A 12,361-nucleotide genomic window follows, 5' to 3' on the forward strand; every position below is an offset into this window, starting at 1 on the left:
ACACAGACATGCACACATGCACACAAATATAACTGGGAAAATCTGAGTAAGCTCAATGGGTTGTGTTGATGTCAACATCCTGGCTCTGGTATCACAATTGTGCAAAACCTAACCACTGGGGGCAATGGGCAAATTGCACACAAAGAAACCCGTTGTGTATTATTTCTTACAATTGCATGTGAATCTATAATTATCTCAATAAAATTTTCAACAAAGAAAGAAAGTAACAGCCTCCAACTTCCCTTGGGCCTTTCGTGGTTCGGCCAGCAATTCTGTCTTCCTGTCTGTCTAGGTCCTCTTCTCCCACAACTGCACTAAGCCTACTCCACTCCTCCGCAACTATGGGCCAGCTCAGCCATGTGGCCTTAATCACTGTCAGCTCTCCACTCATCTCCTCTATTGTGCAGGAGAAGAGAAGCTCCTTCCTTTAAAGTCCCTTCTAGATTTTACCCCATGAAAACAAAACCTTCAATTCACAAACTGCTCTCCCTGGCTCACCATGTGGCCACACCTGTCCCCTGTCCTAAAAATCAGTCTTCTCTTAACTTGATAGCCATCCAAGGTATCGTGTCTTTTTCACATGTGGTCAAAAACTACCATCTCAGCCCACCCCAGAGCCTGGGTCACCATCATGGTACTAGTGGATAAAGGACAGACTGGATGAAGTCATTTACTCAGGTCACTGGGTGAGAAGGACATCAGAAGCCACTCCGCTGACGTGGTACTTTTGGCAACTTGAAAAACTTTACTACTGTAACCAAACCTAGATGACCACTTAATTCACCCAAGTACTCAATGCACACTGCCAGAGACTGTTTGAGTATTCCTTCCCTCTCTCCTCCCTCCCTTCTTCCTATCCTCTCTCAGCTCAAGTTTCTGCTGCTGATAATCAGGTTGAGGAACCATAGACCCATTCCTTGGTTTCAAAAGGAGGCAGCATCTTGGGATTGGTGTGTCACTGCCCAGAATGCAAAAGGCCTACATTCAACCCCTAGCATTGCACACACTGGGTATGGTGTCCCATTCATGCAATCCCAGTACCAGGAAGGCAAAGGCATGGGTAACAGAAGTTTAAGTTCATGTTCCTGGGCTATATAGCAAGTTTGGGCTATATAAGACCCTGTCAGAAAGAGAGGAGGAAAATGGGATGGGGATGGAGGGGGGGAAGCAATCTGTTTTCTCTCCCCACAACTCTAGACATTTCATTTAAAATCTAGGTCAGGGGGCTACAAGATAATTCAGCAGGTAAAGATGCTTGTCCACCTGCAAGCCTGATGACCTGAATTCAGTGACTGGAATCCACATGGTAGAAGCAAAGAACTGACTGCTGCAAGTTATCATCCTCTGAGTTCTATCCATGTGTGTGCACTGTACAATATACACACATAATAATGTTTCTTTTTATTACAGTTTTCAAATACTTTAATTATATTTTAATAACTCCTATTTTTCAGAAGATTGTTATACAAATTGCTCAAGAAGCTACCATAAAAACTTATTAAAATTGTCATTACAATATATAATCTATGTTCAGAACAAGTTATAACAGTAATGATTTTCCAAAAACATTTTTGACTGAGAGTAATACATATTTAGAAAAAAATGTAGAGACTCTAGAAATACATGGGAAAGCAATTTATGACATTCTGTCTCGGAAGATGAAATGTCACAACTCTTGGTATAGTCTAGCATGTATGACAATCATAATAATGTTTCTTAACCCGTGCCAGTTTGGTCCTTGCTAAACTGTTAAGCAGGAAACACAAGCAGCCAGCACCACTCCTGGGGTATGAGGGTGTACTTCTCCTCTGTGTCCATCTCCAACCTCATCTATAGATAGTAGAGGCCTGAGTTTCCAACATCCCACAGGGCAAGCCCCATTGACGGATACCTAGGACAAGTCTATGATGCAAAGCACCTCATTCCCATCCTCTCCCAAACCTGCCTCTCCTGTCTCCACTCCCCATCTTATTTCATAGTCCACCTACCTTGCTATCACCCAGGAGTAGAACCCCAACATAAACCTCCTATTCTTTTACAAATCACTTCCAGTCAGCCAGTTCTGTGGGTTCCACCTTGGAAACCTTCCCCATCTGTAAGGTCCACACTCCAGCATCAGCTCCAATACCAATGCAAGATCTAAGAGGCATCAAAAGCATCTTTGTCTGAAGAGTTGACTTCATAACACACAGAGTGAGTCATGTCAGTCATGTCACCCCTCCTGAAACACTGCAGAGGTTTCACTCCACTTGGAATGAGTGCCAGACATCTTGGTATGCTGCACATGCCCTCCTGATACAGTACCCAGCCGCACTGGCAGCTTCGATACCACCTGCCCAGAATCATGCTGCTCCATAGTAAGAAGCTCCCCCCCTTCTTTCCAGCTGCCATTCTCAATTCAGGCTCCATAAAAGTCACTTGAAGTTACCTGCCAAGGTCTATGGCTATACCACCCTGAACAAGACTGATTTTGTGTGAAGTCACCGGCTACAACCCTGCAACTACCCACAAATATGGCTTCACCATCTTTGGCCAGAAAGGGTCTATAATCCAAAGAAAACCACTAAGTAGTTCTTTACCAAAATTCAAAGTTAGAGCAGATAATTGTCTATCTCCCATTCTCACTTGCCCACTCATCTACTTTGAAATATACATATGGAAATTCCCAATCACTTTCTCTCCCTCCCTACCCACACCCCCTCTCTCCCAACACTAAACTGCACCTTAACAAAAAAAAATACACTTCCACAGTACATTTAGCTGTACTGACTGACCTGGCTCGAAATGTCCACTCCACAGATTCTTTGCTATGTGACCTTGAAAAAAAAACTTGACCTTGCTAATAACCTCAAGCTTTCTCAGCTACAAAATGGAGATTCCTAAAGTTCCTTTATCATTGGGTTGTTATTAGGAGGACCAAACAAACAACACATTATAAACAAATTCAAACAGGTTTTCATTACTCCCTATGCTGTCCCACTCACGGTCAGAACACACTGCAGGTTCTCAGTGAGTGACTTCTAATCTACCTTCTGATCCCAAAGACCTTAAGAAATAGAAGAATTTGAGAATGACTTAGCATTTTTTCCCCTTTTCCTCCCTCATGACCCATTACTAAGCCACACACCTTGGGAATAAACTTCTGCATGCCTACCTCCACCCCCACCCCATTATTTCCTAATCAAAATACTGATGACACCAGTTAGTCTCACAGGAACCAAGCTGGGTCAAAATCCCCTATTACTCATCTGCAATGTAGAGACCATAACTCACCCTGGCTCCCCTGTGCCCCTGTTTGGATCAGAATTCCTTCCTAATCCTTCAAGGAAGAATTGCCAACACAAGCCGCAAAAAATAAAAATAAAAATAAAAATAAATAAAAAAGGTCCTCTGCCTTCATCTATTCAACAAAATAAGCAAACACCTGTCTCTTCTCTCCCTCTTTCTACCATTTTTCCCCATAGCAGAGGGTCTGGGAACACAAGCATCTGACCCTACAAACAAAGCCTGCAGGAAGCACACAAAGTCCGTTTCCTGCCTGTTGCAGGGTAAAAGCTTTGTGTTTCATAGTCTAACCAATCATCTTGAAACAACAGGTCAGAAAGAAAGAAAAAGTTAAAGATATCATAGGATGCTCAGATGGAGAACTAGCAAGAATATGTTCAACTTAGGCCCCAAGATACACTCCCTAAGAACCAGTGACTGTAGTCATTGGAGTCCATAATTCTTTACATACCAGGGCCTCTGGGAGCTTCACAGACTCAACCACTGTCCTTAACCCCAAAAATGAACCATGAAAGCAGTTTTCCTGTGGAAGCATAGACAGTCCTGCCTCTCTTTAAATGCTTCAAAGGGCTGGGTAGAACAGCAGCATTGGTTCCTCCAACTGTTTGACTGGCACACAGTTGTGTTCACCCACCTGCACTCATTCTGATGCCCCTGTGTAGATGCCCTGACTCACTGAGCAAGCCCCTTCCTCTTGATAAACAAGACAGCAGACAATCCCAAATTTTGTTCATACCTGGCAAGACCTGGGTCAGAAGTGGGAGAGGGGCACACATATACCTTCCCTGTCCTACTGAATTAGCTAGCTCTCCAGGACAGACCAGGAGGCTAAAATCCCAGCAAGAAAAGACACACACACACACCCCCCCCCCCGACACAAATACAGCTGGAGACATGAATCACTTGACAGAATCCATGTCTTACATGCATGAGATCCAGGGTTCAATCCCCAGCACCACTTAAGCCTCCCACCCAGTTGTTCCCCAAAAGAAGGTTAGAGATATCTGCTCACAGGAGGAGAAAGTCATTGCCTAGCAGTAGCTGTGCCCAGTCAGCCTGCAGTGTCCTAGGACATTAGAACCTTCCAGACATCTTTCTGGCTAGCATCAGGGCCAGCCTTGTGATCTGGACCCTCCCTGCTGTGTTTTCTTCCTGCCAGCAGCAGGCCAGGTGTCCTGGACTTTGGTAGCCAAGAACAAGCTTCAAAAGGCTAAGTGGAAGGTGACCATCTTCAAAGCGTCCTCAGACTTCCCAGAAATCTCTGGCACCCTGCCCTGACCTCAGGTCAGTTGCCGGCAAATGAACTTGTGACAGCTCCATGAGGGCAGGGACTCTGATTTTGTCTGTCTGGTTCCCTGCTGTCATCCTGGCAACCCCAAGCATGAGACTGGCATACAGTTAGTACTCAACACTGATCTGCTGGACTGATGTGCAAAGGCTTCTTACCAGGAAAGGATGGGAAGCACAGCCCAGGCTTTCAAGCTAGACACACCTGGACCTGAAACCTTCTAGACACATTTATGCCTTCACTATCCCTCCCTGTCCAGCCCCCTCATCATAGCACCTCAGAGAGCTCTTAGGGATGTTAGCTGGATATAACATATAAAGTCTTTAGTATAACCCAAGGCAGAAACCTCTGCCATGTTTCCAGTTCACAAACACTTATTTAGCACTTGTATGCAAGATGTTTTTCAATCGCAGTGTGCAATATCAGATCACAATCACTTCAGTTAATTTTTGTAACAGTCCTCTGAAGCTGGATCTATTAGCACTCCCCTTTGCAGCTTCAACCTTTGAGACACAAAGAATGAAGGCAACCTGCCCAAAGCCTGAGACCTCAAAGTGCAGGGCCACGGTTCGTATTAATTACACAGTCTAAACTGCTAAAATGCTGCACCTGTCTGCCTCTAGGGCTGACATTCACTGCAACTGGTTTCTGTCCCAACCCTTGTAGAATTCCAAGGACATCTGACCATACTGCCAGACTGGTGTCTTCGGTTACAGAGGAAAGAGTCGCAGGTACTCGCTCCCATGGAGCAGTGCTTGTTTGGTCGTTTTCACTATGGTGTGTACTCCCCTGATACCCAATATCAGATCAGACAGGTGAGTTCACTAAAAAATTCCCTCCCATCCCATCCTCCCTCACTACCTACCAGAAAAAGAAACACATAACTATGCAAAAATAAGATAAGAAATGAAGGGCAGAACTAAAGAGATAAAAGGCTTGTAAACCTTTAGAACAAATACAGAGGTGGTACCTGAGAATAAGCACCATACATCAGGGAGCAAGCACAGAAGACAGACGGCCAGGCATACCACCTCAGCTGCCCAGAAGTCCAAGGTAACAGAAAATTAAGCCATCTCCTCCAAAGGACAAAAGCTTATCATAAAGAACTTTCCATTTACTCTCTGCCAACTGTGATGGAAATATCATTACCAAAATAAATCAATGGCCTTGCTTCTTCCAATGTTTCAGGAAGAGTGGCATCAGAAAGAACACCACAAATGCTCAGAAATGAAGGGATAACATCCTCAAGGACCCAACCCCATCCCCACCCCCCTGTTTAACATGGACACAGCTTTGACTGACACATGGAACACCACATACTTTCAGAGCATTCATCTTCTTTTTTTTTTTTTTTCTGGTTTTTCGAGACAGGGTTTCTCTGTGGCTTTGGAGACTGTCCTGGACTAGCTCTTGTAGACCAGGCTGGTCTCGAACTCACAGAGATCCGCCTGCCTCTGCCTCCCGAGTGCTGGGATTAAAGGCATGCGCCACTCAGAGCATTCATCTTCAAAGCTCTTAGGGACTGCCATCTCCTGGGCCACCTAAGTTCTGATTCATGTATGTGATGGCAAAAGCTTGATCACAAAAGCTGGCTCTGGCCTTACATTAGCTCACATGACTCTGTCTCCAGGTGGCTGAGGTATCACTGTGGAAAGTCAACTTTCTCTACTCTCAAAGTCCCTGGCAGGGAAGAGGCAGCTCCCCTGAAGTGGGGGTCCAGTCTCTACCCACCTAATCCAGGAATTACCACATTTTGCTCCAACATAGCAAGAGGCATTTTATCACATGGCACAAAGACAAGGGAGAACTGGGGGATTGTTTCCTCCCTGGAGAGACCGGAATATTACAAGTTCAGTGAAGAAAGTCCACCTCTTCCTTCCCAGTCAGGAAACAAAATCCTAGAGGTTATGTACTCTCTGCCCTGTGAAAACCCACATCCAGTCCTAGTCTCTTCCTCCCTGGTGAGTTGTGATTCCTGAGGCTGCTCCCCCAAAAGGGTTGCCTCATTTTAAATCTGGCTGGCTACCAACACAGACAATAATAGAACAGTGTTGACTTAAGAAAAAGAAACCCATCTGGAAAACAGGAACGACTGGGAAGTACCCTAGTGATGCAGATGTGTCCCACAGCCAATACCATGCTTACCAATATCCAGTCACCCTGGTATGTTCAAGTCCTAAAGCCACAATGTCCAATGTGACGAATGCCCAAGGACTTGTGGTCATCATTTATTTGACCATGATTCCCAGGAGCTCAAAACTACACATCAAGGACAAAGGTGATAAGGTTGTTGATAGAGCAACTCAAATCTGAAGCTTCGGCAGTTCAGTTCCCAGCAAGAGATCTTAAAATTCATTTTCACGTAACAAGTTTACAATTGAGTTATAGACAAAGTGGTCAACTATTCACAAAGGGAAAATCTCAATGAAGAAAAATAAGCCACTTTTCTGGGGCATGGTCTCACTAGATAGCCTAGGCTGGCCCAAAATCCCCACTTATCCTCCTGTCTTAGCTTCCTGAGTGCAGGGATTACAGGTGTACACTACCATTACTCTTACACCATTAATTTCAATTAAAACAATTTCTGAGCAAACAAGTGGGAACTGCACACACAAGGTCCCAAAGCTATACTTCACCACACGTAACAAAGCCATCTTCAAACGAAAGCCAATGAAGGGTAAGCAAGGGACTCAGGATACCTAAGGCCCTGAAAACCGTCCACCCACAGCAGCTGAGCAGATTTGGCCCAACTTTGCTACCCTAGATACAAAGAGGATTCTTTGGCTACAGCAGAACTCACAAGGGCCTAAAACAAATGCCACAAGTTTGGGTTCTCACTCCCGGGTGCATGACAGGCTGAGAGGCTCAGTGCCACAGAAAGCAAAAGTGTCTTTGTTTCCATTACATCATCCGTGGTGAAGGGGGAGGGCAGGCGGGACACAGCTGGTGGCAGCTGTGCCACCATCTGCTTTCTCCTCAGCAGCCTTTGCTGGTCTGGGCCTCCTTGGGCCCCTGACAGAGAAGTGCAGGGTTAAAGATACAACATCCTATTACAGAAATAGTCAGAATTACTAAGAAATAAATCACTCCTCTGTTGAGTTAACGGCCTTGGGTAGTTGATGAGCTGGTGCTGTTGGAATTTACGCTGTTTGCATCTCTTTGGACTTGGTGACAACACAAACTCTGTCAACTCAATTAGACAAGCACTATGTACAAGCAACCACCTGCCATCTGCTTCCGTAAAGGTAGGCAGCCAGAACTTGCAGGTCTGCAGCTGGAAGCATACTGGAAAAGAAGAGAGAACACTCTGACACTGTGGGGGCAAGCAAGCATCACACTAGTAGCCAGGGCATGAACACATGCTGCCGCTGTTGGCATTTGGAAAGCTAGGCTTGCCTTCCTCACCTTCATGCAGCTTCCTTCAGAACCTATCTACAGCACCCCACCCAGGGAAGACAAAGCTGATGGTTAGGGGGAAACTAGTGGAGACCAAGACAACAGAATCTCAGCTGGCCATTCAACTGCAAGCTGGAAGCAGAGTCAAAAAGGCCTATCAAGCCTACACATATGTTTTATCTGGATAGTTCAGGTTGTTCCTGGGGTGTATGAGTTGAATGTGTTTTGCAGAAAGGCATAGTGTTGAGATAGGATCTCATGCAATCCAGGCTGCCCAAAACTTTCTGTGTAGCTGAGAATGACCCAGAACTCCTGTTCCTTCTGCCTCTACTTCCTGAGTGCTGGGATTATAGGGCGTGCAGAACCATGCCTAGTATCCCAAGTGCTGTGGATTATACCTTGGGCTTTGTGCTGCTAGGCAAGCACTGGACCAACTGAGCCACATCCCCAGCCAATAAAATTTCATAGACAAATCTAAACCACAGGCTCTTCCTGAAAGAAAGGGAAGGATGCAAGAGACTCAGTCCTGTTCCTGACACCAGCTACGTGGAGCTAAATGGCAATGCTCCCTTGAGATGGAGGTTGTGTGCTGAAGAACTCGTTCCCTCCTGCATGAATGCCACTGTGGCACCTGGACCTTCAAAGCATCTGTCAGAAGGCCTGTCAAGCACGAAGAAAGAAAAAACCCCAAGGGATGATATCCCAGTATCCCTCCTTATCGACACTCCTCTGTAATGTAGCCCTGGTCCCCAGGATATCCAATTGTCATTCTACAAAGAGCATCTGAGCTGGATTCAGAGAACATCCCCTCCCACCACAGCAGGTTGCAGTCTCTGAAAGGAATGTTCCAGGCCACTTACCATACATTTTGCCTTCGTCTGATAAGATGATTTTCCTCCTCCCACATGGTGGATAGATAGCCAGGGCCTCCTGAAAGCTCTGCTCGATGTCAGGACTCCAGACCCCCTCTGCATCATTGTCAATCGGCTTATCTGCCGAGTCGCTCATCCTTTCCATGTTTTCGGCAGGGCTCTCGCTGCCGCTCCAGCTGCTGGGCTCAATTTTGGCGGTTGGATTTTCCAAGCCGAAGCCTGGAGCCTTTTCAAGAAAACAAACCTGAAAGAGAAATCATAAAATAGTATAAAGACAGGGTCACCATCAACACAATGCTCCTATGAGCTGCACTGTAGGTTCTTGGTCGCCAGTGTTGCATGGACATTAACTCCAGGTGAAGAATACAGAATCCTGGAATCCCAGATGATTTTATTTTGTTCCCTGTGTGTTGTGTTAAACACCCTACAAAAACATTAATGGCTGGCTGGAGCCGGGTAATCTTTCCAGATGAGAGGAAGTCTCACCAGTGAAGGCAATCACTCAAAGCTACATCTGCAAGGTTCATATGAGAACCCTTTTACGAAGTGCCCATACCCTACAAGTGGCACCATACTCAAGGGTAGTCAAATCTCCAGAGCAGAACAAGTTTATTAGAAAGTAAAGTAAAACAAAAGATGCCAGTTTCACTATAGACACTGACATCAGTGAAATGTCAAACCATCTCAATACAAGACCATGCAAGAGTGGGAGACAGGAGAAACGAGGTTACTTTAGTGCCACAGTTACTCATCCTACTGAGCCAGTGATGCCAGTTGGCCTAGACCTCCCATATTGATCTCCTACCCTGTGGAGTCAGGTCACTTGCACCTAAACTCTAACCCTGAATGAAGCAGAATCCAGTCCAGTTCCCTCCCACAGCTGCCACCCTTGTGGGATTGTTCCCATCCCCATGGGGCAGCAGCTGGTCCTGCAGCATGCCCTCCTGTTCACATGGAAACTGTGGGGCAATCTTTCCCTCATTTCTCTGGGCAGTGAAGATAACAGAACCACAAGAAATCTTCCTCCAAAATGTAAACGCAGTTCCTTTCAATTATACATGCCCCCTATAGTCACAAGGGGATAAGCTTTCTAAACAAATGTCACACTGGCTTGACACCAAGGTGAAAATGATCTAATCCAGTACTCCCTGCTGGCTGCACACTAACATATCAATATTGCTTTGTGAAAACCACATCAGATCATTAATGCAAAGGACTCCCCAAAAGAAGGAGGAAGAAGAACTGCTCCTGGGGAATGATGGGAAAGGGCTCACAGTGTGCCTGAGCAGGGAGAGGCTGATGTGATCACTGCTGCTCCCCTTACATCCCTACAATATTTCAACACAAGAAGCAAGAGGAAATCACGTCCATGTTCCAGAGTGCTGCCAGCTGAGCACAAACAACTGGGTTTCTCTTCCCTTGCCTCTCCCAACTGTGTCCTGTCTCTCACCAGCCTGTGGGTCTCAGCAGAACCCAGGTAAGAAAACTCAGAATGGTGTGCAATCTGTGGTCTAACTGAAAGGTGGCTTTGGACTCTTTGCCTTGAATTTCTTCAATTTTGCAGCATTTGTATTTAAAAAAAAAAAAGTTGTAAGCTTGGTCTTAACAGTAGTCACTAAGCCATCATTCAGGGAACATGTCAGCAAAATATTGATAGCCCCTTACCAACACACATGCACTTACAAGGATTTCAAAACTTGCCAACATCAGGGTATAAATTATGAAACAAGAAAGGATTTTGTGACTAGCCCCAAGATGAACTCTGGGTGCCTGTCTGCCTCGTGGGCCTTTTGAATTTTCAAGTGATTACATTCTGGGTTGGGATCTGAGAGTACCATAAAATTGGAGCTAAGCTGTAACCACCCTAGTGATTGCTTACTGGAGAAATTACGAGAATAGGAGGGAACGCTTTGATAGTGGCTAGCCTCTCTCCCAACAAACAAAACAATGCACACACATATAAGACCATAGGCCAAGCCAGGACATATCACAGCAGAATGAATTCTCTCAAGGAAGCTGCACTTAAAGATACATATTAGACGTGTGGGTACTCAACCACTATAGCCAACAGATAGAATTCAGCAGAGTTAGGACTGAGGACCCTGAGCCTTTGTAGGCCTAGGAAGAAGGTTCTTAAACAACTAAAAGTACAGTTTCCAGAAGAAAACATACCAACAACCCCCACCAAAAGTCTTAAGAGCATCTATCTCATCAGCTGGTCACACAGGCTATGCTGGAACTCCCTAGTGGGAGGACACTCATTGGCTCCTCAGCACCTCCTACCTTCTCACTGGTATGGTGAAATTACTCAACCAATTAGGTCAACACCCATTTCCTCACTTGACTTTACCCTATCATCCCTGAGGGGTCTATCCATCCTTCAGGCCAGCCTCTCCTCCAAGATCCATTTCCTACAACCTGACCAACCCTTGGACCTTCCTAACTCCCCCGACCCCTCACCAATGCATCTGCAATTACAAGGGAGGAGAGGGCCCCACTCTGTGAGGCTTGGAAAAAGACTCCAGTAGGGAAAGCCTGTCCGAGAGCCAAACTATCCACCAAGGATGGCTTCCCTCAGAAGACCAGTAGCAAAGGCCTGCAGATAACATTCGAGTTGCTACAAGTCACACACATTAATTGATCCATCTACCCAGGAAGCACAAACACAGCTCTAAACACTCCCACAATTTGATTCATTTGCAGCAAAGGGAAGAACTTCGTGATTAAGCTCTTGTAATTTAGTCTACTAGAGCTCAGTGGGATGGAGTTACCTCCTCTGGACCTGAGGCAGCACACAGCCCCAGAAAACAACAGATACAAAATCTACAGAGATACTCAGGTTCTTGGTTTTACAACCCAACTGTAAGACGAGCCTCTGTATGGGCAGAGAGTTTCCGATCACAAGGCTGATGGGGCTGGCTGAGAAAGCTCCCCACACTAGATACCAAAATAACCATCCTGGCATTCCACTCCTCAGCTCCAAAGCCACCTCATCCTGGAAACTGTCCTTGTCACTCTAATGACTGTGAGTATCAATCACACTTTACGAGCATCCTACATATGTAGAGCTGGTTTCTGCTCAATCTACCTTGATTTGAATGTACACCAAAAGGCACCTGCTTATTACCAACATTAAGAGCTAATCAAGTCTGGTACAGTGGCACACGCCTGTCATCTCAGACCTCTGGAGGTGGGAATGGGAGGATCCTGAAATGAAGGCCAACCAGGGATACATAGAGAGATCACCATCACTACCAGTACAGAATATAATGGATTATTCACAGACCATTGGAAGAGCTGATATCTTCCCCCTCCCACACTCAATGTGGAAGTCCAGTTTCCCTCAATTCAAAAATGAAAAAGTGTTCGGCGGGCGGCGGTGGGGTGGAAGGTGGGGGGTGGGAAGTGTTACATTCAAACTGAGATCTGGATTCAAAACTTGACTCACTCACATGGCTCAAACACAATTGGTTAATCTTTTTAAAGCTCAAGTTTTCACTTACACAATGGAGATATTAGA

The 12,361-nt window shown here is 45.6% G+C and overlaps 1 protein-coding gene across 6 annotated transcripts in view; it reads right to left on the reverse strand.

Moving 5' to 3' along the window:
* The window catches only part of Tead1 (TEA domain transcription factor 1), a 232,530-nt gene that overhangs the window by 142,599 nt on the left and 77,570 nt on the right, over positions 1–12,361 (reverse strand). For all 6 annotated transcript variants that reach the window (XM_035442280.1, XM_035442278.1, XM_035442279.1 and 3 more), the window contains exon 2: positions 8,830–9,085. In XM_035442280.1, the coding sequence (XP_035298171.1) occupies positions 8,830–8,986 (157 nt within the window). In that variant the 5' untranslated portion in view covers positions 8,987–9,085. The remainder of the gene's footprint in view (positions 1–8,829; positions 9,086–12,361) is intronic.

Source organism: Cricetulus griseus, chromosome 3 (genome assembly GCF_003668045.3).
Source record: "Cricetulus griseus strain 17A/GY chromosome 3, alternate assembly CriGri-PICRH-1.0, whole genome shotgun sequence".
Lineage (NCBI taxonomy): Eukaryota > Metazoa > Chordata > Mammalia > Rodentia > Cricetidae > Cricetulus > Cricetulus griseus.